At 51.7% G+C, this 25090-nt stretch overlaps 1 protein-coding gene across 1 annotated transcript in view; it reads left to right on the forward strand.

Annotated features, from left to right (window-relative positions):
• Positions 1 to 25090, forward strand: part of cv-c (RhoGTPase activating protein) — a 307048-nt gene that overhangs the window by 263030 nt on the left and 18928 nt on the right. Inside the window, 7 exon segments of the mRNA XM_077663993.1 lie at positions 1276 to 1288; positions 3663 to 3818; positions 3820 to 4102; positions 13020 to 13301; positions 15137 to 15317; positions 23530 to 23768; positions 24033 to 24344. Coding sequence (XP_077520119.1) covers positions 1276 to 1288; positions 3663 to 3818; positions 3820 to 4102; positions 13020 to 13301; positions 15137 to 15317; positions 23530 to 23768; positions 24033 to 24344 — 1466 coding nt within the window.

Consider the following 25090-nt stretch of genomic DNA (forward strand, 5'->3'; position numbering starts at 1 on the left):
CTCTTCGTTTTTTTTTTCTCCTTATTACTTCGAAATTACGAGAAGGTTGTCTCTATTAGGCAGCGTTTAATGAAGTAACGTGTGAAAAAACAATGACTTCTTCCTGCTTAATTGAGTCGCGTCGTCAGGAACAGGTGCCTGTTTTTTAGGCGTTCAGTGTTCGGCAAGAAGTTCCGGGGGCAGTTTCTATTTTGTTTTAGCTTTTTCCCCCCAAAGGTGGTGCATCTGCGATTTGTCCTTTTGAACCTTCTGGCGCCAAAAGCAAGGGCGAAATAATTTCCCCGCCTTTTCCGAGCGTCGCTTGCTCGCTTGATTTTTCTCGCGCCAGCTTGCCCCGTGCTGACATCATCCTATACCTCGTCTTGCTTTCTTTCTTTGCCATAGGGGCGTGCCTCGATATAAGTGTACTTGCCCCTCTGCGCTATTCGGAATGCAGGTAGAAGGTGGGATTCCGCTCTGAACGAAGCTGCGCCGCGTGTCTATCTTATCGATATTTCAACGCAAACACTCTCCTCTGCTGGCGCGGAAGCTATAGGACCTGCCAGAGCCCCAGAAGCTGTACATCGAGGGGAAACTGGGGACAGATAGAAGTTTGCTTGTTTTGATAGAATGTGGCATTCTAAAGACAGAGACACTCTCACCGAAAGCAGAGAATGGAGCGAGAAAAGACTAAAAAAGGAAATACAAGTTTAGGTCTTAGGCTTTGAGTTGGGTTTTAGCATATACGTAGTTTACGGTTTACAATTTTAACCTCCAATAGTGACTCAGGCTATGAAGGGCGCCGTAATGGAGGGCTCCGAGTAATTTTGACCACCTAGGTTCTTTAACTTGCACTGACATCGCACAGTGCACGGCTATCTGGCATTTCGCCTCCATCGAAATGCGAGTGCCGCGGCTGGGATCAAACCCGCTTCTTTCGGGTCAGCAGCCGAACACCAGAGCCACTGAGCCACCATTGCCACTGGGTTCTGATCTTGGGCTCATCCATTTCAATGGCATTCAGACATGATCGTACGGAGGATATTCAATGCAGCCGAACACCAGAGCCACTGAGCCACCGCGGCGGCTTGAGGTACAGGTGGCGCCATCACCGACCGATTTCGAAAGTACACTGCGTGGGTTTTCAACCACTGATCCGGAGGCTATGCTACGCCGCCACTTACGTCAAAACGGCGCTGTCAGCCCTCGATGTGGTCGTTGCGCGTTCGAGCCGAGTAATGGCGGGGAAAGTATAAAATTTAATTTTCTGAGCCATAAATGCGTCTTTTGATGCAGGGAAGACATTAGTGTACCTGGAAAGAGCCAGAGATTTTTTTTTAAATTAGGGCCATAATTGGATGGCGTTGTCCTCTGTGGAGTTAAGCCTCTCTGGAAGGTAAGCGGTTACTGCTCTGCTGAAGTGATGAATGCCTCCATTGCCACTGGGTTCTGATCTTGGACTCATCCATTTCAGTGGCATTCAAACATGATCGTACGGAGGATATTCAATGCAACTTATGGAGGGACTTCGGGAACTGTCGCCATTAAACCGAGGTACAACCTTCGCCAAAACTTACCAGGCATAATGGTGTGCTTCTCACTCGAATAGTAGAGCCCTTACGGCTGCCTTAAAGATCAAAAAGTTCTCGGAAGGGGAGGACAAGGGTTCTCCTTAACATACAGAGATTTAGAGCTTGAGGGCTGGCATAAAGCTTCAAAATACGACTGAGAAGCAAAACGTCTAGTCTGGTTACTTTTCGCAAAGACTGCATCTGTCCGGCACGACTCGCAGCTCGGCAGCTAGAAAAGAGGCACTTGCGCTGACCACCTAGGTTAAAAACAATGTTGACGTTTCGGCTCCCAGCACGGAGGCCTTGTTCACAATGAAGTGATCAACAAAGTGACTCGCTTTTTTTTTTTTTTTTGCTGTCGTCTTGGATAATCGGCGAAAAGAGCGCGCGTATATCGGGTTCAGATTGCCGTCTTTACGATTCAACGCATGAGGCGTAGTTTGTATGATAAGTGACTCCAGATCTCGCCTTGATGTTCTGAGTGTTTTTGTTGCGGCGATGATCACTTCACTGTAATTGCTCACTGCAATGTGAACAAGGCCCCCCATGCTGGGAGCCGATACGTCAACCCCCCCCCCCCCCCCCCTTTTTTAACTAAGGTGGTCTGCGTCAGTGTTTTTGCTAATTATACCCCAGGCCAGACAGGGGTCTGTCATACCCCGGGCTTCAGCTCGGTAGATCATTCTTCGCTATATTAACCGCACTGCCCCCGGACATACCAGAGCAAAGACTCCGTCGAACACGCTTTGACAGTTTTTCTATTGTCGCTGGACTTCGGCCCGCCGCTGGCGAGCTCTGCTGCGGCAGGAAGCCGTGAATAGAGGCGCTCCATTCCGCATCAGAAAGTGTTGTAGAATTTGTATCGAGTGAGCCGCTAAGCTAAGCGAGTTAGTGACGAAAGTAGATGGTGCCGACCGAAAGAAAGGTGGTGAAAAGACGTTCCGGCTGCCCCACGAGAGACCTGTTCACAATGTTCAGATTGTGAACAAGGCTCCCTTGGAGGGGCCGAAACGCCTTTTCATCACCTTTCTTCCGGTCGGCACGATCTTCTTTCATCATGTACCATCCCGACCAGACGTGATTCCGTCTGACCGTTGACTTAAGCGAGTTAGATTTGTCGGTGGACGGTGCCGCTGTTTCTCAGTGTAACTTGTGCAGCGTTCTAAGAACAGGAACTTGCGTCCGCCAAACCAAGGGCTGAATTTACAGAGCTTCTCGTTGGCGAGAAACTATACTCGGCGTTGGCGGGCGCCCGTGAGCAGCCTAGCAGCGACGTCTTAGCCAACTGTAGCCAAAGCGTTTACACGAGGCGCTGACAGACGAGGCGGGTGGCGAGGGCGGGCAGCTCAGTGAACGCTATCTCCGATTCCAGCACTTGATTATAGTGCTTCATCACTTAAGCCCGCACTCGGCGAGTTCGCCACTGTCTCTGTGGCTCCCCCCTCCTCGCGCTATTCAAAAGTGCATTCGATTCAGGAACGAATCGTTATATTGTACCGACCGGGGCAGGTGTGCCGCTAACGACTTGTCGTGCACGTCTGTCTCCATGCAAATCGAAATGAATTCAGTCGGTTGAACTGGGTTTAGCTAATCCGAGTCACTCAATTCATTTTGATTCAGTTCTTTTGAGCTGAATCCAGTCGGGCATATTGAATACATTCCAATTTAAAGGACTCAATAATTCTGGGGATATAAATTCGTCACCGCCGCCGCGGTGGCTCAGCGGTTAGGGCGCTCGGCTGCTGACCCGAAAGACGCGGGTTCGATCCCGGCCGCGGCGGTCGAATTTCGATGGAGGCGAAATGCTAGAGGCCCGTGTAGTGTGCGGTGTCAGTGCACCTTAAAGAACCCCAGGTGGTCGAAATTTCCGGAGCCCTCCTCTACGGCGTCCCCCCATAGCTGTAAGTCGACTTGGGGCGTTAAACCCCCTATACCAAACCATAAATTCGTCATTAGAGCTGTTGAAGATATACTGGGTGAAGAGTTTCCATAGAGCAGTGCTAGCTATCTCGCGTTAATATTGTGCTCGATCCGCGTCCCCTGGGCTGTCCGAGTGCCTCCGCGCACTGACCTCGGGCTCGTTCGTTTCTGGTCTGCGCCGGATGCATGCAGATGCACCACGACAGCGACGAGGAGGAGGGCCCCGCGCTGAGCTACAACTGGCAGTTCCACCGCAGCAGCCGGCGGTGGTCGCGCGTGTCCCCGCCGCTGCCCGTGGTGGTCACCCCGACGGGCGGCGGGGGGCGCGTCGCGCACGCCGCAACACCTGGCGTCGCACCCCCACCAGGGCCTGCCTCCACAGCAGCAGCAGCTGCCGGGCGAGGCGTACAGCTCCCACGACAGCGTGTTCCTGGACGAGCCCCGCAGCAGCCCCGAGAGCCGGCTGTCGACGAGCGACGAGCGGCTGCCGGCCGCCGGCGACCTCGAGGGCTCGCCGGGACCCAAGTTGCGGCGCAGCGGCTCGGAGCGCATCCGCGACGCCATCCTCCGCAGGATGGACAGCCTGCGCGGGAACCGGCGCCGAAAGAAGCGCGGCGCGCAGCCGCACCAAGGTGCGTGCCTCCTCGCCTTCAGAGCTGGCTCCATTTCTCCAGAAGAGCAAGGTTCCGGGCTAGTTGGTAAAGCATTTTAGGGGAGAAACAGCGCAATGAAACACGGACACACGAAGAACGGACACACACGAGCGCTGACTCAGCAGCGCAATGAAACACGGACACACGAAGAACGGACACACACGAGCGCTGACTCAGCTGAGTCAGCGCTCGTGTGTGTCCGTTCTTCGTGTGTCCGTGTTTCATTGCGCTGTTTCTCCCCTAAAATCCATTTCTCCCTCCCCCAAGAAGGCCGAACAGTCGGTCGATTCAAAGCAGCTCTGTCTAGTTATCGTGCCATTTAACTACTTATTCATTTTTAACATTGGCAGCGCATCACGAGAGGGACAGTGCGCGGTGGGTGGGGTACACATGGGGAATGTAAAATTATGAGATCACTGCGGCACCCGCATTGGAGGAATGCGTAAGCATTGACGCCTCCTAGCCCCTCTTTGCCTGAATTAATCAAGTTCCATGATTTCCCACTTTGAGTTTTCAAACTTGGCGCCACACTTCGTTTTCAAATTCGGCGCCACGCTTCGCTGCGGCCACACTTCTGCTTTTTCATATTTGGCGCCACGCTTTAGCTCCGCCCACTACCGTTTTTTTTTTTTCAAATTTGGCTCCAATTTTGTTCCGGGCCCGCACACTTTTTGGTCATTTTTGGCTGTAATTAATTAACCAATTTTACCCCACATGCACCTCATGATTTTCCCTGCGAGATTTTTTGGTGCTCTATCTAATGCAACCATTCTTTTTCTTATGACTCAGTTCGTTCGAACGTTATCGTGCTGACAAGCTCCTGATGACAGGAAACCGCAAACATAACGATACAATGCTTACGCATAATAAAAGGGACAGACCAAATTTGTGCGTACACTTCGGAGCTTATGAAAAAAAAAGTTAAGGAAAACAGAACGAAATGTTCAGAATAGTGACTGAATCGAGGTCTGGATCCGCCAGGGTGTCGGCGAAGCGCAACACCATCGCATCTCCTTTCGCTGCACTAGTTGGAATTGCGAGTGTTATTTCCGGGCGGCCTATGCCCGGAAACGAGTCTAGACGTAAACGCGTAACTGTTGGTACAGTCGCGAGTAAAAAAATATTAGCACAGATCACTGGCGATCAGAATTTGTATATCTCACCACGCGGCGCTGCGGTTTGCAGACCTGCCTATCGGGCCGTTTCCATATTTGCAGCATAGGGGAGGACGGCAGGAAGTAAGCTTTATGAAGCGTACCATCGCCCCAGCGTAGAAGTGCCCACCCTACGTGACTGTGCTTGCGCATTTATTTTGGCTCGGTTATCGTGAGCAAAGATGGCTTCTTTTTTATTACTGTTCTTTTATGTCCGTGGCGGTTTGTCAAAAGGAACTCGCGGGAACAAAATATGATAGCGCTGCTTTTAGCCAGTATTACACAAGCACGAGAAACAGATAGAGTTTATTTTCCCGATGCAGCTAATTGACACAAGTCAGTTTGTTGGGAAAGTGTAGTAACAATAGTAACAGGAGCACTATCCCATCAATTCAGGAAAAGAAGTAAGGAGGATAGCCAGCACGCTGTCGTGATGCGAGAGCAAACACGTCGTTGCACTAATGGCGTGCATAGGCCCCACCGACCCTCACAAGGCTTTGAAGGCGCTCAGGGAAGGAGTAAAACAGGCTGCTCGCAAGGTCAGGAAGAGCCTGGAGCCTGCTCCATTCCTCTTGAACCGCCGCCCAAAGGATATCTGCTCCCTTGGGAGGCCATGGCAGCTCCTGGATGCAGAGCTGTTCAGGCACTTACCGAGCGTAGCGCGGCTGAGGCTGCTCCCAAAAATAACTGCCACGCAAGCAAAAAAAAACAACTATCATAACCTCCCCAGTTGCCTGCCGGAGCAAGGCTGAGCCAAAAGAGAGAGCGAGAGAGGGCGAGACAGAAAAATAAATTTTCCAGGGCCGTGACAGCCCGCTGTACCCCCCTAATACTGTAGAATGGGAACGGTCCGGCACTCTAGTTATCAAGCCTCTTCGTCACCCCCAGCGCCACGCCTTGTCATTCCGGTGCTCCGGTGTTCCGTCAAGCGTGCTAATCTTTTTTACTCGTGACTGTACACGTATTCATGCTTAACGAGCGCTTAAAGGACGTGACGGCAGAGAAGATGAAACAGAACACTACAAGGATGTCGCTCCGCGGGCTCCTGAACCGTACAGTGCACTAGGTTCCCGCAGGTTATGAGGGAAAAGGCTCACAGCACTGTGAGTAAACGGGGACAGTGAAACAGAGCAATGGACGTGGAAAAAGATGTTCTAGTTTCAAGATTAAGTTATGATCGAAGCTTCACTTGATAGTGCGGTTTTAATAAAAGAAAATTAAAAAAAAACTTGAGCAAGAATGACGCAAGCCGGATTAACAAGACCGCGAAATTTTTTTTTTTGCCCCCACGCGAGAGCACTGAGCACAAGGCTACCGCTTGGAGGCCGAAATTGCTCCGAAAATTTGGGAACCGTTGCTTTGAGAACTCTTGAAGAACGGTGCGCCTAGCGCTGACGCCCTGTCGCACGAATTTTTTTCTCTCGTCTTTGTCTGCGACTTCTTTTTAAACGAACGAACAGCTCCGGTTCCTTTAACAGTCTTCTTCCGTCTTCCGCAGAGCTTGGCGAACTCGTTTCCCATTTAATCGCACCATAAGGCGTTCTCGTCTCACTATGCGGTAGCGCCACCGATTTTCTCTCTGATGAGCAGCATACGGGATTGAGTTTGTGGAGCATGAAGCTCGCCTTTACAACGTCGGGCAGACTTAAGCTCTTGTGGCGTCTGAAGACTCAAAACAGTCAGCCTAACGAGGGCATACTTCAAGCCGGCGAAGTCGTGTCAGACCCCGACCTCGTTAGTGCTGCATTGGTGCAAGCCATCAGACGTGTGTATGCCCATTTCTCGCAATTCTCACGCGCGACATCAGTCGCTAATACTAGGCATATTTGCATCCAATGATGGCGTATCAACCATCTCTTTAGCTACGCTTCGACTGTTTCAGAGCACAACCTGCGCCAGACGTGCACCCTCTAGAACTTAACGAGCGGGCGCTTCGTTTGAAAATAAAAACTGGTTTCTGAGTAAAGGAAATGACGCAGTAACTGTCTTACATATCGCGGTGGACACCTGAACCGCGCTGTAAGGAAAGGGATTATGGAGGGAATGAAAGAAGGAAGAAAAAGGTGCCGTAATGGAGGTCTGGGGAATAATTTCTATGGAGGCGAAACGCAATAGGCGCCCGTGTGCTGTGCGATGTCAGTGCATGCTAAAGATGCCCAAGTATAGTCGAAATTATTTCGGAGACCTCTGCTGTGGCACCTCTTTCTTTTCTTTCACTCCCACGTTCCTCCGTTTTATTATGGCGCGATTGAGGAGTCCACAGAGAGGTGAGACAGTTACTGCGCCATTTCATTTGCTCACAAGAACCACTAAAAATCATGAATAATTTTGACCACCTGTCGATCCTTAACGTGCACTGACATCGAACGGCACACGGGCGCCTTTTGTGCTTCGCCTCCATCGAAACGCAGCCCGGTACAGAGCGCTTTAACCTCCGAGCCACCGCGGCGGGTGCAGTTTTGGAACATTTCGCCGAGCTTTCTGGAGAGAGGAGCAACAGCTAGTGGATTGTTGTGGAGGGGGGTAGGGGAGAGAGTAGGACGAAGCTTTTCAGTCGTCGGATGAGATCCCGAGTGTACAACTGTGTGGGGAAAGTCTGTCTTCTGCTCCTGGCTTCATACTAACCGCCTTGTTTCAAAACCAAAAGCTTTTATTGTTTCCATCCGTAGCTGCTTCGCCGGATGCGCCGTGTGCGCGAGTTTGACCTTGAACCGAGGAGAAACCACGTGGTAGCTATAACGTCACTCAGCCGCCGCCGCCGAAACCGAGCGCTCAGCCTCTGTCTCGTCAGGTGACAACCATGATGTCACTCAACCGCAGCTACGCCGGAGCCTGGAGGACGGGGGCCGGAGCCTCCGCGACGAAGGGCTAACAAAGATTTTGTCTCTTCGCGGCCTCAGCCGCCAGCCGGGGGCGGGGAATAGTAATGGGTCTCCATTTCCGGTGGAAATAAAAGTTGTCATCCATCCATCCTACTCCGGAGCCGTGCGCTCGCTCCGTCTGATAGCCTCCGCTGCCTCTCAGCTGGTGCCAGCGTACTGCAACAGCTCTCGACAGTTTAACGGCGGCAGTCGTCATGGTTCATCCAGGCGAGACGCCTCGGGAAGTGTCTGCGTCTCAGAGGTTGCGTAGACGACAGGCCGAATCCGATCATCCAGTGCACGTAGCTCGCCGAGTGGCTGTCGCACAGAGACGGAGAGAGTAACCTAAGCAAAAACGTCAGTCATTACCACCAAGCAACGACCAAGTCTAGCCAAGGTTTACCAGGCTAAACTTTCAAGCTTTCGCTTTGGTTGCTCAGGTTTAGCCGGATTAAACCGTTAATAATAATAATTTGTTTTTGGGGAAAGAAAATGGCGCAGTATCTGTCCCATATATCTGCGGACACCTGAACCGCGCCGTAACGAAAGGGATAAAGGAGGGAGTGAAAGAAGAAAGAGGTGCCGTAGTGGAGGGCTCGGGAATAATTTCGACCACCTTGGGATCTTTAACGTGCACTGACAGCGCACGGGCGCGTTAGCGTTTTTCCTCCATTAAAACGCAGCCGCCGCGGTCGGGTTCGAACCCGGGAACTCCGTATCAGTAGCCGAGCGCCTAACCACTGAGCTGCCCGCAGCAGGTAAAGAACTGTGCCTTAATAATAATAATTGGTTTTTCGGGGAAAGGAAATGGCGAAGTATCTGTCTCATATATCGTTGGACACCTGAACCGCGCCGTAAGGGAAGGGTCAAAGGACTGTGCCTTCTAATCTAATTCTAATTGGTTTTGGGGGAAAGGAAATGGCGCGGTATCTGTCTCATATATCGTTGGACACCTGAACCGCACCGTAAGGGAAGGGAGAAAGGAGGGAGTGAAAGAGGAAAGGAAGGAGGTGCCGTAGTGGAGGGCTCCGGAATAATTTCGACCACCTGGGGATCTTTAAAGTGCACTGACATCGCACAGCACACGGGCGCCTTAGCGTTTTTCCTCCATAAAAACGCAGCCGCCGCGGTCGGGTTCGAACCCGGGAGCTCCGGATCAGTAGTCGGGCGCCCTAACCACTGAGCCACCGCGGCGGGTCAGGGACTGTGCCTTGAAAATTGGTTTTTGAGGAAAGGAAAGGGCGCAGTAACTCTCTCCACACCTCGATGGACACGTCAGCCGTGCCATTGGGAAAGTGATGCACTGAGGGAGTGAAAGACGGAGGAGAGTATTGAGGAGGGAAGTAAATGAAGCAGAGAGAAAGGCGCTAGATTGTTCTAGGCTTCGGAAAAATTTGGTCTACCTTGCGTTCTTAGCGTGCACTTTTGCGGCTTTGGCGTTGCGGTGGCTCAGTGGTCGGCCCGCTCGGCTACTGATCCGGAGTACCCGGGTTAATAATAATAATAACAATTGGTTTTGGGGGAAAGGAAATGGCGCAGTGTCTGTCTCATATATCGTTGGACACCTGAACAGCGCCGTTAGGGAAGGGATAAAGGAGGGAGTGAAAGAAGAAAGGAAGGAAGAGGTGCCGTAGTGGAGGGCTCCGGAATAATTTCGACCACATGGGGATCTTTAACGTGCACTGACATCGCACAGCACACGGGCGCCTTAGCGTTTTTCCTCCATAAAAACGCAGCCGCCGCGGTCGGGTTCGAACCCGGGAACTCCGGATCAGTAGTCGAGCGCCCTAACCACTGAGCCACCGCGGCGGGTTCGAACCCTACCTCGGGGGCTGTGTTTCGATGGAGGCGAAACGCTAAGGCGCCCGTGTGCAGTGCGATGTCTGTACGTTAAAGATCCCCAGGTGGTCTAAATTATTCCGGAGCCCTCCACTACATCACCTCCTTCTTCCTTTCTTCTTTCACTCCCTCCTTTATCCCTTACGGCGCGGTTCAGGTGTCCTCCGATATGTGAGACAGATATTGCGCCATTTCCTTTCCCCCAAAACCAAATATTATTATTATTATCATTTCCTTTTCCCCAAAACCAATTTTCCTTTTTTTGTTTCGCATAAAACCCGCCGCGGTGGCTCAGTGGTTAGGGCGCTCGACTACTGATCCGGAGTTTCCGGGTTCTAACCCGACCGCGGCGGCTGCGTTTTTATGGAGGAAAAACGCTAAAGCGCCCGTGTGCTGTGCGATGTCAGTGCACGTTAAAGAACCCCAGGTGGTCGAAATTATTCCGAAGCCCTCCACTACGGTACCCCTTTCTTCCTTTCTTTTTTCATTCCCTCCTTTATCCCATCCCTTACGGCGCGGTTCAGGTGTCCAACGATATATGAGACAGATACTGCGTCATTTCCTTTCCCCAAAAACCAATTATTATTGTTTCGCATAAACGTTTGGGAGTCTCGACCTTGACACGACGCTTTTCTAGCTTTTACTGTTCGGCATGAAGCCGACGTGTGTCTGCTACGCACTGCACTTCGAGAGGTGCTTGTGCTTGTGTGCACGATCAAGCAGAGCGAATCGTACCGTTTCCTGTGGCATTTTTCGGAAGGCGCGTGTTGTTTTACACAGGTCTAACTTCAGTGTTCGAAAACCGTAGTGGTCCTAATTAGGGGACTCACTCGCCCTGCAGGTGACGCCGACACGTTGCCTGTGCCTCGAGACCGCTCGACGACGGCGTATACATGAGCGAGCGGTAGGGAAAAAGTCTATGCGAACGTGGTGTAGTTACGAGGACGAGCGAGAGACAGAGTCGACCCACTCTCAAGATTGGGGGCCGGCTACGCAGGAAACTGTGCTGTGCCTTCCCCCTCCTTCTGCTCGCAAGTGAGAGAGAGATCCCGGTTTCTTGGTTCGCCTTCTTGGAAAATGCCCCCGCGATGTGAGCGTGGCTGCTTCGAGTGCGGCGCAGGAGGGCGTTATTAGCGTCGGCACAGTGCTCGTGACGAATCTGCTTTCTCTGGTCGTTAACCTCCTGAGGGTCATTAGGCCTTGATGAGGGCGCCAGACTGGCGTGCGCTCTGGCTCTCCGCATTCCACTTTTGAGGTCACACCTTTTCGGAGGGGAGGCAAGTTCTTCCTCCAGGTTTTCTCGTTCGTTCGTTTTTTTTTCTGTTATTGTTCTCTCTCTTTCAGACATGTCTGCTTTCATTTTCGCCTTTTTGAAAAAAAAAAAAATCACTTCGATGTTGTGCTTCCAGACACGAGACGACCTGCGTCGAGGGCGCGGCATTGCATCGTTAGGCTGAGAGTAAAAGTTTCCCTTTCTCTTTTCTGTTTTTTTTTCTTCACTTGCGCGTGTGTATACTTCGGTCGCCTTTCGTGTCACGCCACGCGTGCGTTCTTTGCTGCTCCAGACCCTGTTGCATGCCTGTAATAGTTTTAAGAAGAGAAAAGTGGCGTCCTGGAACAAAATGCTTCCAGCCACGCGAACGGCTAGGTGGGAACGAACTTTCGGCGATAAGCAGCGCGTGCAACCTGCTCCGTGCGAGCAAGCACACGCCGCCGCCGGTGGGGGGACGAGGGCGCGCCCCGAAGAAAATGTGCGGGTGTGATATTTAAAGGCCGGGGGGAATAACCGCGCCCTGCCGCGACCCGATTCTAGCCTTTTCCGTGGTCTTTTCTTCCAGCGCGCTGGCGTCAACTTCTGGTTTCATTAATAAATTTACTGGGAAGAATTTTCCTGCCCTTTTCTTTGCTTGCTTTCTTTTGTGCTCGGCGACCGTAATTTTTTTTTAAGGGTAAGAATATACCCGCTGTGGTGGCTCAGTGGTTAGGGCGCTCGGCTACTGATCCGGAGTTCCCGTGTTCGAACCCGACCGCGGCGGCTGCGTTTCGATGGAGGCGAAACGCGAAGGCGCCCGTGTGCTGTGCGATGTCAGTGCGCGATAAAGATCGCCAGGCGGTCGAAATTATTCTGGAGCCCTCCATTGCGCTTCCTGTTTCTTACTTTCTTCTTTCACTACCTCCTTTATCCTTTCCGTTACGGCGCGGTTCAGGTGTCCGCCGATACGTGAGACAGATACTGAGCCATTTCCTTTTCCCCAAAACTAATTTTATTTTATTTTTTATCTTTAACGTGCACTGACATCGCACAGCACACGGGCGCCTTATCGTTTCGCCTCCATCGAAACGCGGTCGCCGCGGCCGGGTTCGAATCCGGGTACTCCGGATCAGTAGCTGAGCGCCCTAACCACCGAGCTACCGCGGCGGGTGTGAGACATCGCCCATTACGGTTGCGCGGAACGAGAATACTTGCTCCGGATCGGCGATTGGTATACGCGATAACTTATCGGGCCGTTTGCTGCGCTGCTTCTGCTCTCACGCCATATGTGCCTTGAACAGTTTAATTAAAACTGGGAGCACCTGTAATACCCGCTTGTTAACGGTGAAGATTGGTTAAAGATTGGCTAGTAGAAATTGACGTGGGCCAAGCTGTTAATCGGCTGCAGGTTCCGTAACGTAGTCGATGGTGTTGACTTCTAGCGGAAGCAAGCTGCCTTTCGTTACCGAAGCAGTATGTTCGTGGCTTAGGCTCCAGCCAGTGTTGTGTATGCTCTTTGCTGTCGTCAGAAGTCAGCGTTAACATTGCCAACAGTGCGGTTTTCGCCGACGGGACCCACTGCGGATGCTGTCCATTCTTGGTGCGAAGCGTGAAAAGGTGTGGCAGTGTGCGTCCCCCTAAGCCACACCTACCGTAGGTTCGTCTAACGTGTCAGGCGATGCAGTGCAACTTTTATAGTTATTCTTCAACTCGCTGTAACGGCATTGGCTCTGCGGAGCCATCGGCAGCGTACTTTCGAAAGGAGCGCGAATAGTGCGTTTTGCGCGCAGGCGCCGGCGGCGGCGGCGATCCCGCGGCGGGTGGCGCAGCGGGCCCCTGGTCCAATCACCTGGGTCCCGAGAATCACGCGCTGAGCGACTCCGAGTGCTCGCCCCAACTGGCCCACCGGCGGAAGGCGGGCAGCTTCAGGTCCAGGCACAAGAACCAGCAGCAGCAGCAGGAGCAGCAGGCCCCGGCTCGATGGCTCTCGGCGAGCTCGGAGCACGGGCGCGCGAGCGTCTACGACAACGTGCCCGCGGGCGTCCCCGTAGGCGATGCTGCCAACAACCAAGGTGAGCGCGCCATTTCCTCCCGGATGACAAAGCACTCCAGTGGCTCGGGTGATGCGATAAAAGAGCGAGTAACACGATTTGCTGCCCTGCTATAGGGAAGAGTACCGGTGATTGAGCTGAGAGGGAGACGAGGAAATAACAGGGGCAATGGTGCGCGAAAACGAGTGTGTGCATGACGGCACAGTGGGACGGAGCCAGGCATGTAGTAGCCAGCTTTTTTTTTTCTTGTAGCGGGAAGGGGTTCTGAAAACGCAGTTGTACCTCGTGCACGTAACTTCTTTTGCCTTCACTTCAGTTTTTGCCCTCTCCGGCCTCATCTTTTCAGTTCCCTTTAGCATCCTGCTTTTAGAGTGATCCGTATTCCTGCTAGCCTCGCTCGTCCTTCAGTAAGGATTTGCCCAATCTTTGACCCGAGTAACCTTTTCTTTTCCTTCGTTAGCATCAAACAACCGGTTGTCTCCAACCGCCCACCTGAGGGCCGCCGCGGTGGCTGAGTGGTTATGGCGCTCGGCTGCTGGCCCGAAAGACGCGGGTTCGATCCCGGCCGCGGCGGTCGTATTTCGATGGAGGCGAAATTCTAGAGGCCCGTGTACTGTGCGATGTCAGTGCACGTTAAAGAACTCCAGGTGGTCGAAATTTCCGGAGCCCTTCACTACGGCGTCCCTCATAGCCTGAGTCGCTTTGGGACGATAAAACCACATAAACCAAACGATAAACCATCCAACCGCCCACCTGTCGTGCCGTGTCCGCCGTTGGCGATTTCTGCGATTTTCTTCCCCGAGTTTGGCGGTCCTACCGCACTCGATGATTTCCGCTCCGTCGCCTTCCATTGAGCCGTTTACGGATTCTGCCTGCATCGCCGCCTCACGTTGTCCGTCCGCTCCGCAAGACGTGTCGGGGAGCGCTTCAGATGTCTTACTGCGGGCGGGGGCCTCTTGCACCGCATCTGTCAGGGTGACTACCGCGTCGTACGCCTGTCGAGACCTGGGTTGTTTCGCACGCGCAATCCGGTTCACTCGGCCCGACCGGGATCGGGCTCATCACGCGCGGTAGCGTCAAACACCACGCCCGCTGTGTCGTCCCGCGCGCTGCTTGCCAACGCCGTCACGCCACGTGCGCCACTCGATCTGCTAAAGGCGCCAGGCAGCATCTGCTCAGTTTCGCCGTACGCGATGGCTTCGAACGCCTTTACGAACACCGCCCAGCGTGCTTCTTACGTCTCCGTCTTCGGTGACCTTATTCTTGATAAGCACAGCAACCTTTACCACGCCGTAGTCTTTGCACTGAGGCCGTACTGAGGTATCTGATTCGCTCAATTAGCGGCGGCGTGATTAGGCACACGCGCATATCGTATGGCACGTTGTACTCCGCAAACGCTGTTTGCGGATTCCTGGTACATGTTTATTAGTCTTTCATCAATTCGACAACTGCCTCCCTCTTGATAGTCTTTCCAGGAACAATTTCTTTCCCCGCGTTGTTCCTTTCGCCTTTTGCCATTGGTAGTTCCTACTTGCGGTGTAACGACTAACAGTTAAACAGGCGATGCCTTTCGCCAGCCCGGCATTAAAGGCAGGGCTTGCCGATCACAAGGAAGCCCCCCCCCCCCTCCCCCCCCCCTCCCCCCCAAAAAATAGAACTGCAGAAAGAACCCTTGCATAATACGGCCTCTGGTAGTCGAAGTTAACAGAGCGCTCGACTGCGGCTTGTTTTCCTATCCTATACCCTACAGCTATTATTTCCGCGCCGGCTCAAGGTCAGGGATGTGAAGAATATGCGGTAGTTCCCGTATATTCCCGTATATATCAGTCAACCTCTTTGTCGCCGCGTCCACGCAGGGGTGAGCCTGCAACAGCAGCAGCTGCAGCACCAACAACAGCAGCACCAGCAGGCGGCCGACACCGGAAGCGTGGGTTCTGGATCCACGGGCAGGGGTGCACACGAGGAGAATGATAGGCCGGCCTACACCGCCGAACGGCGAGATTCGGGCGTCGGTTCCTCGCTCACCAGGGCCGGAAAGTAAGTAACCGTCCTTCTGTGGATGCCGTAATTACCCGATTACAACGCGCACCCGGTTTCTATGTTCGCGGAAATGGAAAGAGCGCAGTTTGTGAAGAAGCCCTTTAAGCGACGTTCGTATCTGGTTTCGTGTTACTCCTCGTTGCTGCTTTGCCGGTTTTCTTTCGCGCCCGCCTCAGAGTAACAGAAGTGTAATAACGCAATTGCTAGTCCAGCAGTCGGAGACGAAAGGCGATCAAGGGCGATAACACAGCGCTCCTACCAAGCCTTCCACACACGTGTGTGATCCGGCTCACTAGTCTCGTAAGCGCCTAATCGAACTGCCAACGACCTTGTAGTTTCGAATTCCGGCGCAACGCACGCTCCAGGGGTTATGTAAACTCAGTAATCGGTAGTCCCGCCGCGGTGGCTGATTGGTTATGGCGCTCGGCTGCTGACACGAAAGACGCGGAATCGATCCTGGCCGCAGTGGTCGAATTTGGCGAAATTGTCGAGGCCCGTGTACTGTGCGGTGTCGGTGCACCTTAAAGAACCCCAGGTGGTCGAAATTTCCGGAGCCCTCCACTACGACGTCCCTGATAGCCTAGGTGCTGAGTCGCTTTGGGACGTTAGACCCCCATAAACCAAACTAGGAATCGGTAGATTCCCGCGCACTGCTTGCCGCTCGTCTGGGCAAGCGGCCGCCAGGGCGAGCGAGCCGGGGTAAATGACGCGGAGTTCGAATTTTCATTAGTGAAGCCGATTTCCGTACGAATTTACGACTTACTTCCTTTTGTGTAGAGCGCAGCTCTTAAGCGCCAGTGCATTTGTTGAGCGGCGTCCCTCGCCGTCGTCTGCATCGGCGCTACTTGGAGCGAACGAGCAGCTCAGCGGAGAGAGCGCGAGGAGAAAATCGGATGAGGAAGGTACGGCCACGGCAGCTAGACAGAGAGAGACTGGCCCCGCGGCGGCGGCGAGGGTCAGCGTAGGTGGACCGCTGCGTGTTGCTCAAGCCGAAACACAAGGGCCTCCCCCGCGGAGGAAGGAAAGAGTTGCCTCCTCCGTTTGAGCTGTAGTTCTGTGCGCTCCACGGAGTGCAGTTTCGAACCTGGCATTGGAGTGGTGCAAGCATCGGCTGCAGCGCCTTGATCATTCTCAACTTTACATTCATATGCCCCATAGGAATCGGCATACCGGATATGCACCGACACAGAACAGAAATTTCACGAAAGTGTGGCGCCTCCACCTAAGGTCTCGCAGAAAGTTGCAGCTGCAACACAGTCAAAGTGCGCATTGCTGGCATTGCTGGCAACGGGCGGAGGGCGCTACGCCCTCCGGCGCGATGCCGTCTTCCGTGGGCAAAACCCGCCAGCCTCCTCGCAGCCAGCCGAAGTCTCTCGCGTCGGGTGGTAGGGCCGATGATTTTGGTCCCGCCAAAGCGCCTGCTGTTCCGTTGGAGCGGCTGGTCTGTGGTTTCCTAATATAGCTAGCAGCTCTCGCACTTGGGAGGCCGGTGTGCCGAAAACATCTCCATCTGGCACGGCTGCAGTGAGAGACCCGCGTTTCTGAAAGACCTAACGGTAGAAACCTGGTTGCGGCAAGGCTGTTGGGCCGACATCGCGCTCAAAAAAAAAAAAAATTAAGGTGCCACGACGTCCCGACAAAATACGCCAGAAGCTCCCTCCCCGGGTAGTCTGTGGTGTTGACTAGGTTGCGAAACTTTCGCAACGCGAGCACGCTGCACATTGTGCGCAGGTTGGGCAGGCTGAACCCGCCCATGCTAGTAGGGAGGCTACATTTGCGCCTTTGTCTGCAAATTATGCCCGGTTTCCGTCTGTCCACATAGAGCCTCCTTTAGGACCTGCATATAGGTGCAAAAAGTGCCGCTAAAATAAGGCTAGAGATTCTTGTTTGCTGTTTTTGTGGAGATGCTTGTACGAATTACTTCACGATTAGAATTAGTTCGCTTACCTAATCAGGGTTAGCTGAGCTAAGCCGCAGCCATTTTTCTGTGCTGTTATATGATGGCATGACCGCACACCCATTAGTTGGAGCCTGAGCTCCAACCACCATCCATCTGGCGGAAGAGGACGCTACCAGTCAAGGACTGCCAGCCAGCCTCTAACCGCGGACGCGCAACTCCCCGTCTCCCATGTCTCAAACAAAACTTGTTCAATCGATCAGTCAGTGGAGCGGTAGCAACATGCTGCCGGAGGATGCCGAAGGCGGGAGCTGAGACGAACTTTTCACGTCGTATAGTTGTCCGAGCGCACGTGACCATTGAAGCTGCAACCGGTTGCAATTGACGCCATGCAGTAGCCTGGCGCTGGCATTGATCGACACTGAAACTGCCCCTAAAAAAAAGAAAAGGCGTGTAATTATTCACGCCGCGCGCTGGCTAATTGAGTTCATTTTCGTGATTACCAGACTTGTAGGCCTTTTTCGAAACTCGAAAACTTTAAACCTCTTTAAACAAGGCAATTCACCCGTTGCCGAGACTCAGGGCTATTCGAGCACGAGACAGGCATCGTTACCTAAGGCCTGTTGCCCCAGCTGGGAGGCGGAGTTCGCCCTTGTACCGTGATTTCGTCGTGAAGCTCTGATGGTCGAAATCCACAGCTCTTCAGAGCAGAGATCCGATCTGTATAATTCAGAAGATAAAGACACTTTTCAGCTTTGATTCTGATGTCGCGAACTAGACAAGTACACAGAACAAACGCTGCAGCCTTGCTCCAGCATTATTTTCATATTGGCTCAGTGCTGGACCAACGCTTGAATGTTAATTGGTACAGTTCTGGCCTTGTGTACCTTTCCCGTCCGTGCCGTCCTTTTATGGCTTTTCTGCTGATGCACAGCACTTCACTACGGCGTCCTTTATGGCCATTAGATGAGGCCGCTCGGAAGTACTCGCTCAAGGGCGTTCGCTCTGGCAAACTCAAATCCCTGCCAGCTTGTTTGAGACGTTTGCTTGTTGAGTACCTCCATCCCAGGGTTTTGCTGCTGAGAGAACCCAACTGTTGACGGGGCATATTGTTATATTTAGTACCAGTGCAAATTCACGTGTGCGGCTTCACTCGCCATTATCCCCTTCTCTGGCAAGCGTGCTCCATTTGCAAGCGCACCGCCAGACTGGGAAAATAAAAAAAAAGGGGGGGGGGGGAGGGTGAATTTAGTAAATGCTCTGGATCCCAGTCGAGTGTTTGTGAATGCAAGTAAAAGGCTAAATACGATATCCACTTACTTGCGGACAACAACAGATCGATGCATTTCCGCGCACGTCGAAACCATTGAGATGGAAGCAATTTGAAGATCTGCCTTGTGCGTTCCACGCCATGTGGGTACCGTGCCCGATCGAAGCATCAAACACGTGCGCGCTCAACGGTAAAAAAAAAAAAAAATGCAGTGGAGGATTTTTTTTTTTCCCGACTCCACGAAAACAACGAAAGCTTGCGCTGGCGGCTGTAGCTTGAGTGGTGCAGTTACTGGCGTCTTACTTCCTTTCCGTCTTCTTTTTCATTAACTTCGAATCGCGTCTGCTTTATCACAGTGAGTTGTTCCTGTCTGGGGGCGTATTCTCGGTCTTGTTTTTTTTTTTCTTGTTCTTGCGCTCTGCGTTATTCGGCGTCTGCCACGAGGGGCTTGTTACCCCAAGACAGAATTAAGGAAGTGCAGCACGTGTGCTTTTGCTGATTGCTTCCGCCTATTGCCTCTCATTCCTCGCAGGCGTTGCCCCGGAATTCCCGGCACTTTGTACTAACGGGAGGCGCTCCGAAAAATCTCTGCTTGCTGTTTTTGTTTTTTTTACAAATTCGAACACTTAATTGCCATGAGGCATAATTTGGGCCGTACACTGTATAGAAAGCCGTGTAGCCTATTTTAATGAGCAGGCTGCTGCTCTTACTGATGTACGTCTGCTTTTTACTAACATTTCCACGTTGATGCTGGGCGTGCGCCTCTGGACGTGTACCAGCAGACGTTATGGCGAACTAGAAATGGTGAAACTTTCGAAGGGGCGTCCTTGACAGAATGTTGCAAACAATATTGCAGTAATTGAAATGTAGTTCGGGATTGTGTTTTGAAAGTATAGCGAGCGTTTCATTCCCTGCTTTAATGAGCAGAGGAAGTCCGCGCGAACACAGCAATGAGGGGGCTTGCTGTGCTGAGTGGTGCGCGTACGCCGCCGTTCGCAAACATAGCGTCCGCCGATTTCATGGCGATATCATGTAGGAAAAGAAAAAAAAAACTCGGGAGGGAGCGTCAGGGAATGAACCTTGAAGCATGGTCATAAAAAGTAAAAAGAAGGGCGTCGGTCCCCCACCACATGATAACGTGCGGTGATTTCACGACATGATAACGTGCGGTGATCTCACCACATGATAGCGTGCGGTGATACCACCACATGATAAGGTGCGGTGATCTCACCACATGATAGCTTGCGGTGATATCACCGCACGTTATCATGTGGTGGGGGACTGACGCCCTTCTTTTTATTTTTTATGACTAGGCTTCAAGGTTTATTCCCCGACACTCCCTCCTGAGATATCACCGCAGTGCGCGGATCAGCGCGGAAAACTGAAATGTATAGACCAAACTCCTTGCTGTAAACATCCGCACCATGGGCCGCGCACACGCGCGCACTAAAACGTACCGGCACCAAAACATTAGGGACTGTTTCGAAAAATAATAATAATAATTGGTTTTTGGTGGAAAGGAAATGGCGCAGTATCTGTCTCATATATCGTTGGACACCTGAACCGCGCCGTAAGGGAAGGGATAAAGGAGGGAGTGAAAGAAGAGAGGAACAAATAGGTCCGTAGTGGAGGGCTCCGGAATAATTTCGACCACCTGGGGATCTTTAACGTGCACTGACATCGCACAGCACACGGGCGCCTTAGCGTTTTTCCTCCATAAAAACGCAGCCGCCGCGGTCGGGTTCGAACCCGGGAACTCCGGATCAGTAGTCGAGCGCCCTAACCACTGAGCCACCGCGGCGGGGCTTTCGAAAATCGAAAATTGGTTTTTGGGCAAAGGAAATAACGCAGTATCTGTCTCACATATCAGCGGACAGCTGAACTGCGCCGTAAGGGAAGGGATAAAGGAAGAACTGAGAGGTGCCATATAGTTGAGGGCTCCGCAATAATTTCTACCACCTGGGGGATATTTAAAATGCACTGGCATCGCACAGCACACGGGCGCCTTTGCGTTTGGAAAATTAATAATAATAATTGGTTTTTGGGGGAAAGGAATTAACTGGCGCAATATCTGTCTCATATATCGTTGGACACCTGAACCGCGCCGTAAGGGAAGGGATAAAGAAGGGAGTGAAAGAAGAAAGGAAGAAAGAGGTGCCGTAGTGGAGGGCTCCGGAATAATTTCGACCACCTGGGGATCTTTAACGTGCACTGACATCGCACAGCACACGGGCGCCTTAGCGTTTTTCCTCCATAAAAACGCAGCCGCCGCGGTCGGTTTCGAACCCGGGAACTCCGGATCAGTAGTTTGGAAAATTGAAAATTGTTTTTTGGGGCAAAGAAATGGCGCAGTATCTGTCTCACATGTCGGCGACACCTGAACCGCGCCGTAAGGGAACGGATAAAGTAGGGACTGAGAGAAGAAAGGAAGAGGCGCCGTAGTGGAGGGCTCCAGAATAATTTCGACCACCTGGAGATCATCTTTAGCCTGACATCGCACAGCACACGGGCGCCTTTGCGTTTCGCCTCCATCGAAACGCGGTCGCCGCGGTCGGGTTCGAACCCGGGTACTCCGAGGGACTGATTCGGAGAGCGAAAAACCGGGGTAGGGAACAGCTTCACGAGCACTTGGCTTGCGATGGCTGGCCGCGTGACGTCACGCTCTCACATGAGTTTTTTGCTCGACAGCTCGTTCGGTCGAAAAGCAGTCGGCGTAGTAGTAGTCGGCACCGCGTGTCGGAAATAATTGGGGGCTGCGTATCACTGTAATTGCGTTTCTAGTGATTGATAATTGATTGATGTATGATAGGCGATGATGAATAATGAAACCATTGCAATTAATTGATTAAATGATTAAATAAGTGAAAAAGATTGGAAAGCGGGTTCATAGGTGTCATAATGTTCATAATGGAAAAGCCAATTCTTGATGTGGTAATTTAGAAAATTTAGGGCGTGTAATTGATCAATTAATGAATATAAACAATTGAAAACATGAAAAAAATCAGGGGGGGGGGGGGCAATTTGTTGACCTAAAGCGCGGTGAGGCGAAAGCCTTTAGCTCGGTGTTGCTGCTTGTGTCACTTATGTGTGGTTAAGATGTTAAGTACATGCGTTTGCCCGCATTGTGAGACTTCATTGAAGAGAGCGCTAGGAGAGATGTTGCGCGGCACCCGACTCCGTCTTCGAGGCATCTGGCGCGGACGCGCCGGTGGCGTCACCTCGCGCATGCGCAGTGAACTACCAATGGCGCAACATGGCCTCTGAGATCATGTAACGCGATAGCGAGTGCGGTTGATCTCGGAGGCCATAAGCGCAAGAACGTAGCGGACGGACGGACGCAGAATGAGCCATTAAAGGCTTTCGCCTTAAAAATGCGTTCAAAGGTGTTTCCAGTGGGCAAGGCATCGCGCCGAACGGGCGATGGCGTTCCGTGTTGCGCTGCAACGTGCTGTAGCATTTCACTCAAATGCGACGCTTAATTTTTTTCCCCAATGACCAAGTTAAAATGGACTAGAGTAATGGGTAGCGTGTTCACAGGCCCCGCTTTCATGACAGTGCCGATGTCACAAAGGGGCGGGGTACCGTGGGAGAGCTGCATGCGTCTTGGGTGCCTCGCTAGGAGTCGGAAACTCCGGTTAGCTTTGGTTTCAACTATTTCAACGCACCTGGTGACTGGAGGTGAACTGATGCTTAAAACAATGATTCCTGCCCACACTCATATCCCGGTAAGGCTGCGGATGTGGCGGAATTGTCTGAGTGACCGCGATACGAAGCTGCTTTATTTTAGACAGCGGTGATTCGAACCCCGCTCGGAGATGAAGTTTTTTCTGCCGGGCACCGTCGTCACGACGACAATACGATGCTCTGTAGTACGATACAACGTAAAAAAAGAACAGTTTTTAACAGTGGGCCACTGTCTGCAGTGTGCTGTTTTACTCCACTAGGCATTTAGAACAGTGAACGAAATCAGCTTTTTAATGTTTGAATTCATTGAACAAGCCAGGTATCAAAACTTTAGAGCTTATAATTTTTTATGGTGATTAGCTTTTTGTTTAGGTAATAAGAAAAGTTTTAACAGTGGACTACTTTTCTGTCATGGAGTAATTCTGTGCAGTGGCCCTGAATGTGAGCAGAGCTTCACTGCAGACTTAAGTTGTATCCTACTATAGTAGGCCTCTCCCCGGCCGCTATAGGAGGAACTGCATGGCGCTGACGTCTGTGTTTGGTGGACAGTGGTGTATAAGGAAGTTTCCTATCCCTGGCCTCGCTGCGCACAAACGAGCGCTCTGGTAAACGAGTGCCATTTCCTGGTAACTGGCATGGCAGTAAATGGAGGGGCACCATCCCTATGGTCTGCAGCACTTTAGTGATTTAACGCTCCACCTACAATATTAACTTTTGTACAAAAGAGTTTTATATTGTCCATCACAAATAGTCGGCCTAGACTACAGTTAGATGCAACTCAAGAACAAAGCAGCAAATGCCCTTCAAGGGACGCTCTCCAGCGAGTGGCGTTGACTGGTTCTCGTGGTTAATCACCCTCCACCTGGGAGCATGACCTTGCAGGCGGCTGGAAGGTGGAAGATGATCAACCACAGATTAATGGATTAACCGCGACATCACTACAATTGGTCCGTGCTGTTGGCTGTAGGGCCTCCTTTGAGGGGATTTTACCGCTTCACTCTTGAATTTATCAGACTATAGAAAACTGTTCTGGTTCCACAGGAAAAAGGCTCAATGATCGTATAACTGTAAATGCATTTCAGCGTGAGCTTGGCGCATGATGGCCTTAGCTGCCTGTGTGCCATAAAACCCAACACAACACGCATTTCGGCACCCCTTGTCTTAGGGCACAAAATTTACACCTTGATCAGCAGCACTGTTACCACCAGTCATCCATATAAAGGTGGCAGCACGGAACTTGGTCTGGGTAATGGGGGAGAGGTCAAGGAGTGAGCAGGACTGTTGTTTCAAGACTGTTCTGTGAAATGCCAGATGACCAACATACTCAAAACCACACCTGTCCTGTCCTTGTTCTCCAGTGGAAGCCCATGCAACCAGGGTTCTGCATGGCACTGCTTCTCCTCTTCACCTGAGCAGCTGACCTGCCTGACAGCACTGCGTTATGAGCATCTGTCGGCCTCCCAGCTGCTCGTGCTCAAGAAACTGGCACTCCTGCACTTGACAGCACTCATGGAGCGGTTCTCGCCACCCTACCGGTCGGGCTGGGGCTGGGCTGTGCCCAAGTTCATCAAGCGCATGCGTGCCCCCGACTACAAGGGTCAGTGCACTTCAGATCATACTGCCATTATTGGCACGCAGCTTATCCACCTTGTACATTCACCAGTATTCTCATGCTTGGAAGGAAACTGACTTATGGAGAGCTTTTTGTGCCAGTTTGTGCTGATATTAGCCGCAGGCATGGCGAAAAAACAACAAAAACTTGAAAGTAAAAAAAGTGTAATAAATCGTGAAATCTACATCCCGACTTTAACCTCAGTCAGAGGAGAAAACTCTTGTCTGGTTTTGTTGCGTCTTTCTGCAGACAAGACGGTGTTTGGAGTCCCCCTCAGCGTGTCCCTCCAGCGGACAGGGCATGCACTACCCCCATCCATCCAAGGTGCCATGGAGTTTCTCCGCAAGAGTGCCCCAGAGGCAACAGGCCTCTTCCGCAAGTCCGGGGTTCGCTCCCGCATCCAGAAGCTGCGGTCATTGCACGAGTCTGCCACAGGGCCCATCTCCTATGAGCAGCACCAGGCGTACGATGTGGCCGACCTACTCAAGCAGTATTTCAGAGAGCTGCCAGACGGCCTGCTCACGGGCAAGCTGTCTGATACGTTTCTCTGCATCTTTCAGCGTGAGTCTTCTTTGCCCCCTGTTTTTGTTGCTTTTTTCCTAGGGAATCTTCAGAGCATGAAACAGGCATAGACTGTATGTTGCAGGTATGTTAAAGTCGGTTTTTTTAACTGCATTAACATGCCAGGAAAACGTTTAAGTTCACTTTTAAGGCTGTCAGAGTCATGTTAAACAGAGCTGCAAGCAGTGATGCTGAAGCAGTCAATTGCTAAGCAGAAGGTTCTTGCATTAGCTATTCATAGGCAACCTCTTAGAAAAAGTGAAGCATTTTGAGTGTAATGTGACTGGCTTTCATTGCATAGCACTAGCTATCACTAAGTTACTACTGATTGCAGAGGATTTCATACCTACACCTGTCAAGCAGCATGATCAACTATTACAATTTGCAATGGTCTTATCATTTTTTTTTTCAAGAATCCGAGAGATCACTGATGAAATCACAGTATTGGTTGTTAAGTCAGCATATCTTTTCGTCACATGGGGGCAGAACCTTGAAAAGAAGTGTGGGTTTACATTTTTTTTTCCCCCCAAAGATTTGTAATAGTACACGATGTAGTTAAACCTTTATTCCTTTATGTAGTGAGTTTCAAGGAGATGGCAGGTTGTATTGACTTGCTGGCAGTTTCCTTCAGCGGGGGAAAAAAAAATTGACTAAGTTTTTATCTGGTGCCAGTTAGATGAGCATTGCTGCAGCCCTGCATACAAAAATGTAGTCACAATAATCAAATCCAGTTAGAACTAATCGTA

Source organism: Amblyomma americanum, chromosome 4, assembly GCF_052857255.1.
Source record: "Amblyomma americanum isolate KBUSLIRL-KWMA chromosome 4, ASM5285725v1, whole genome shotgun sequence".
Classification (NCBI taxonomy): domain Eukaryota; kingdom Metazoa; phylum Arthropoda; class Arachnida; order Ixodida; family Ixodidae; genus Amblyomma; species Amblyomma americanum.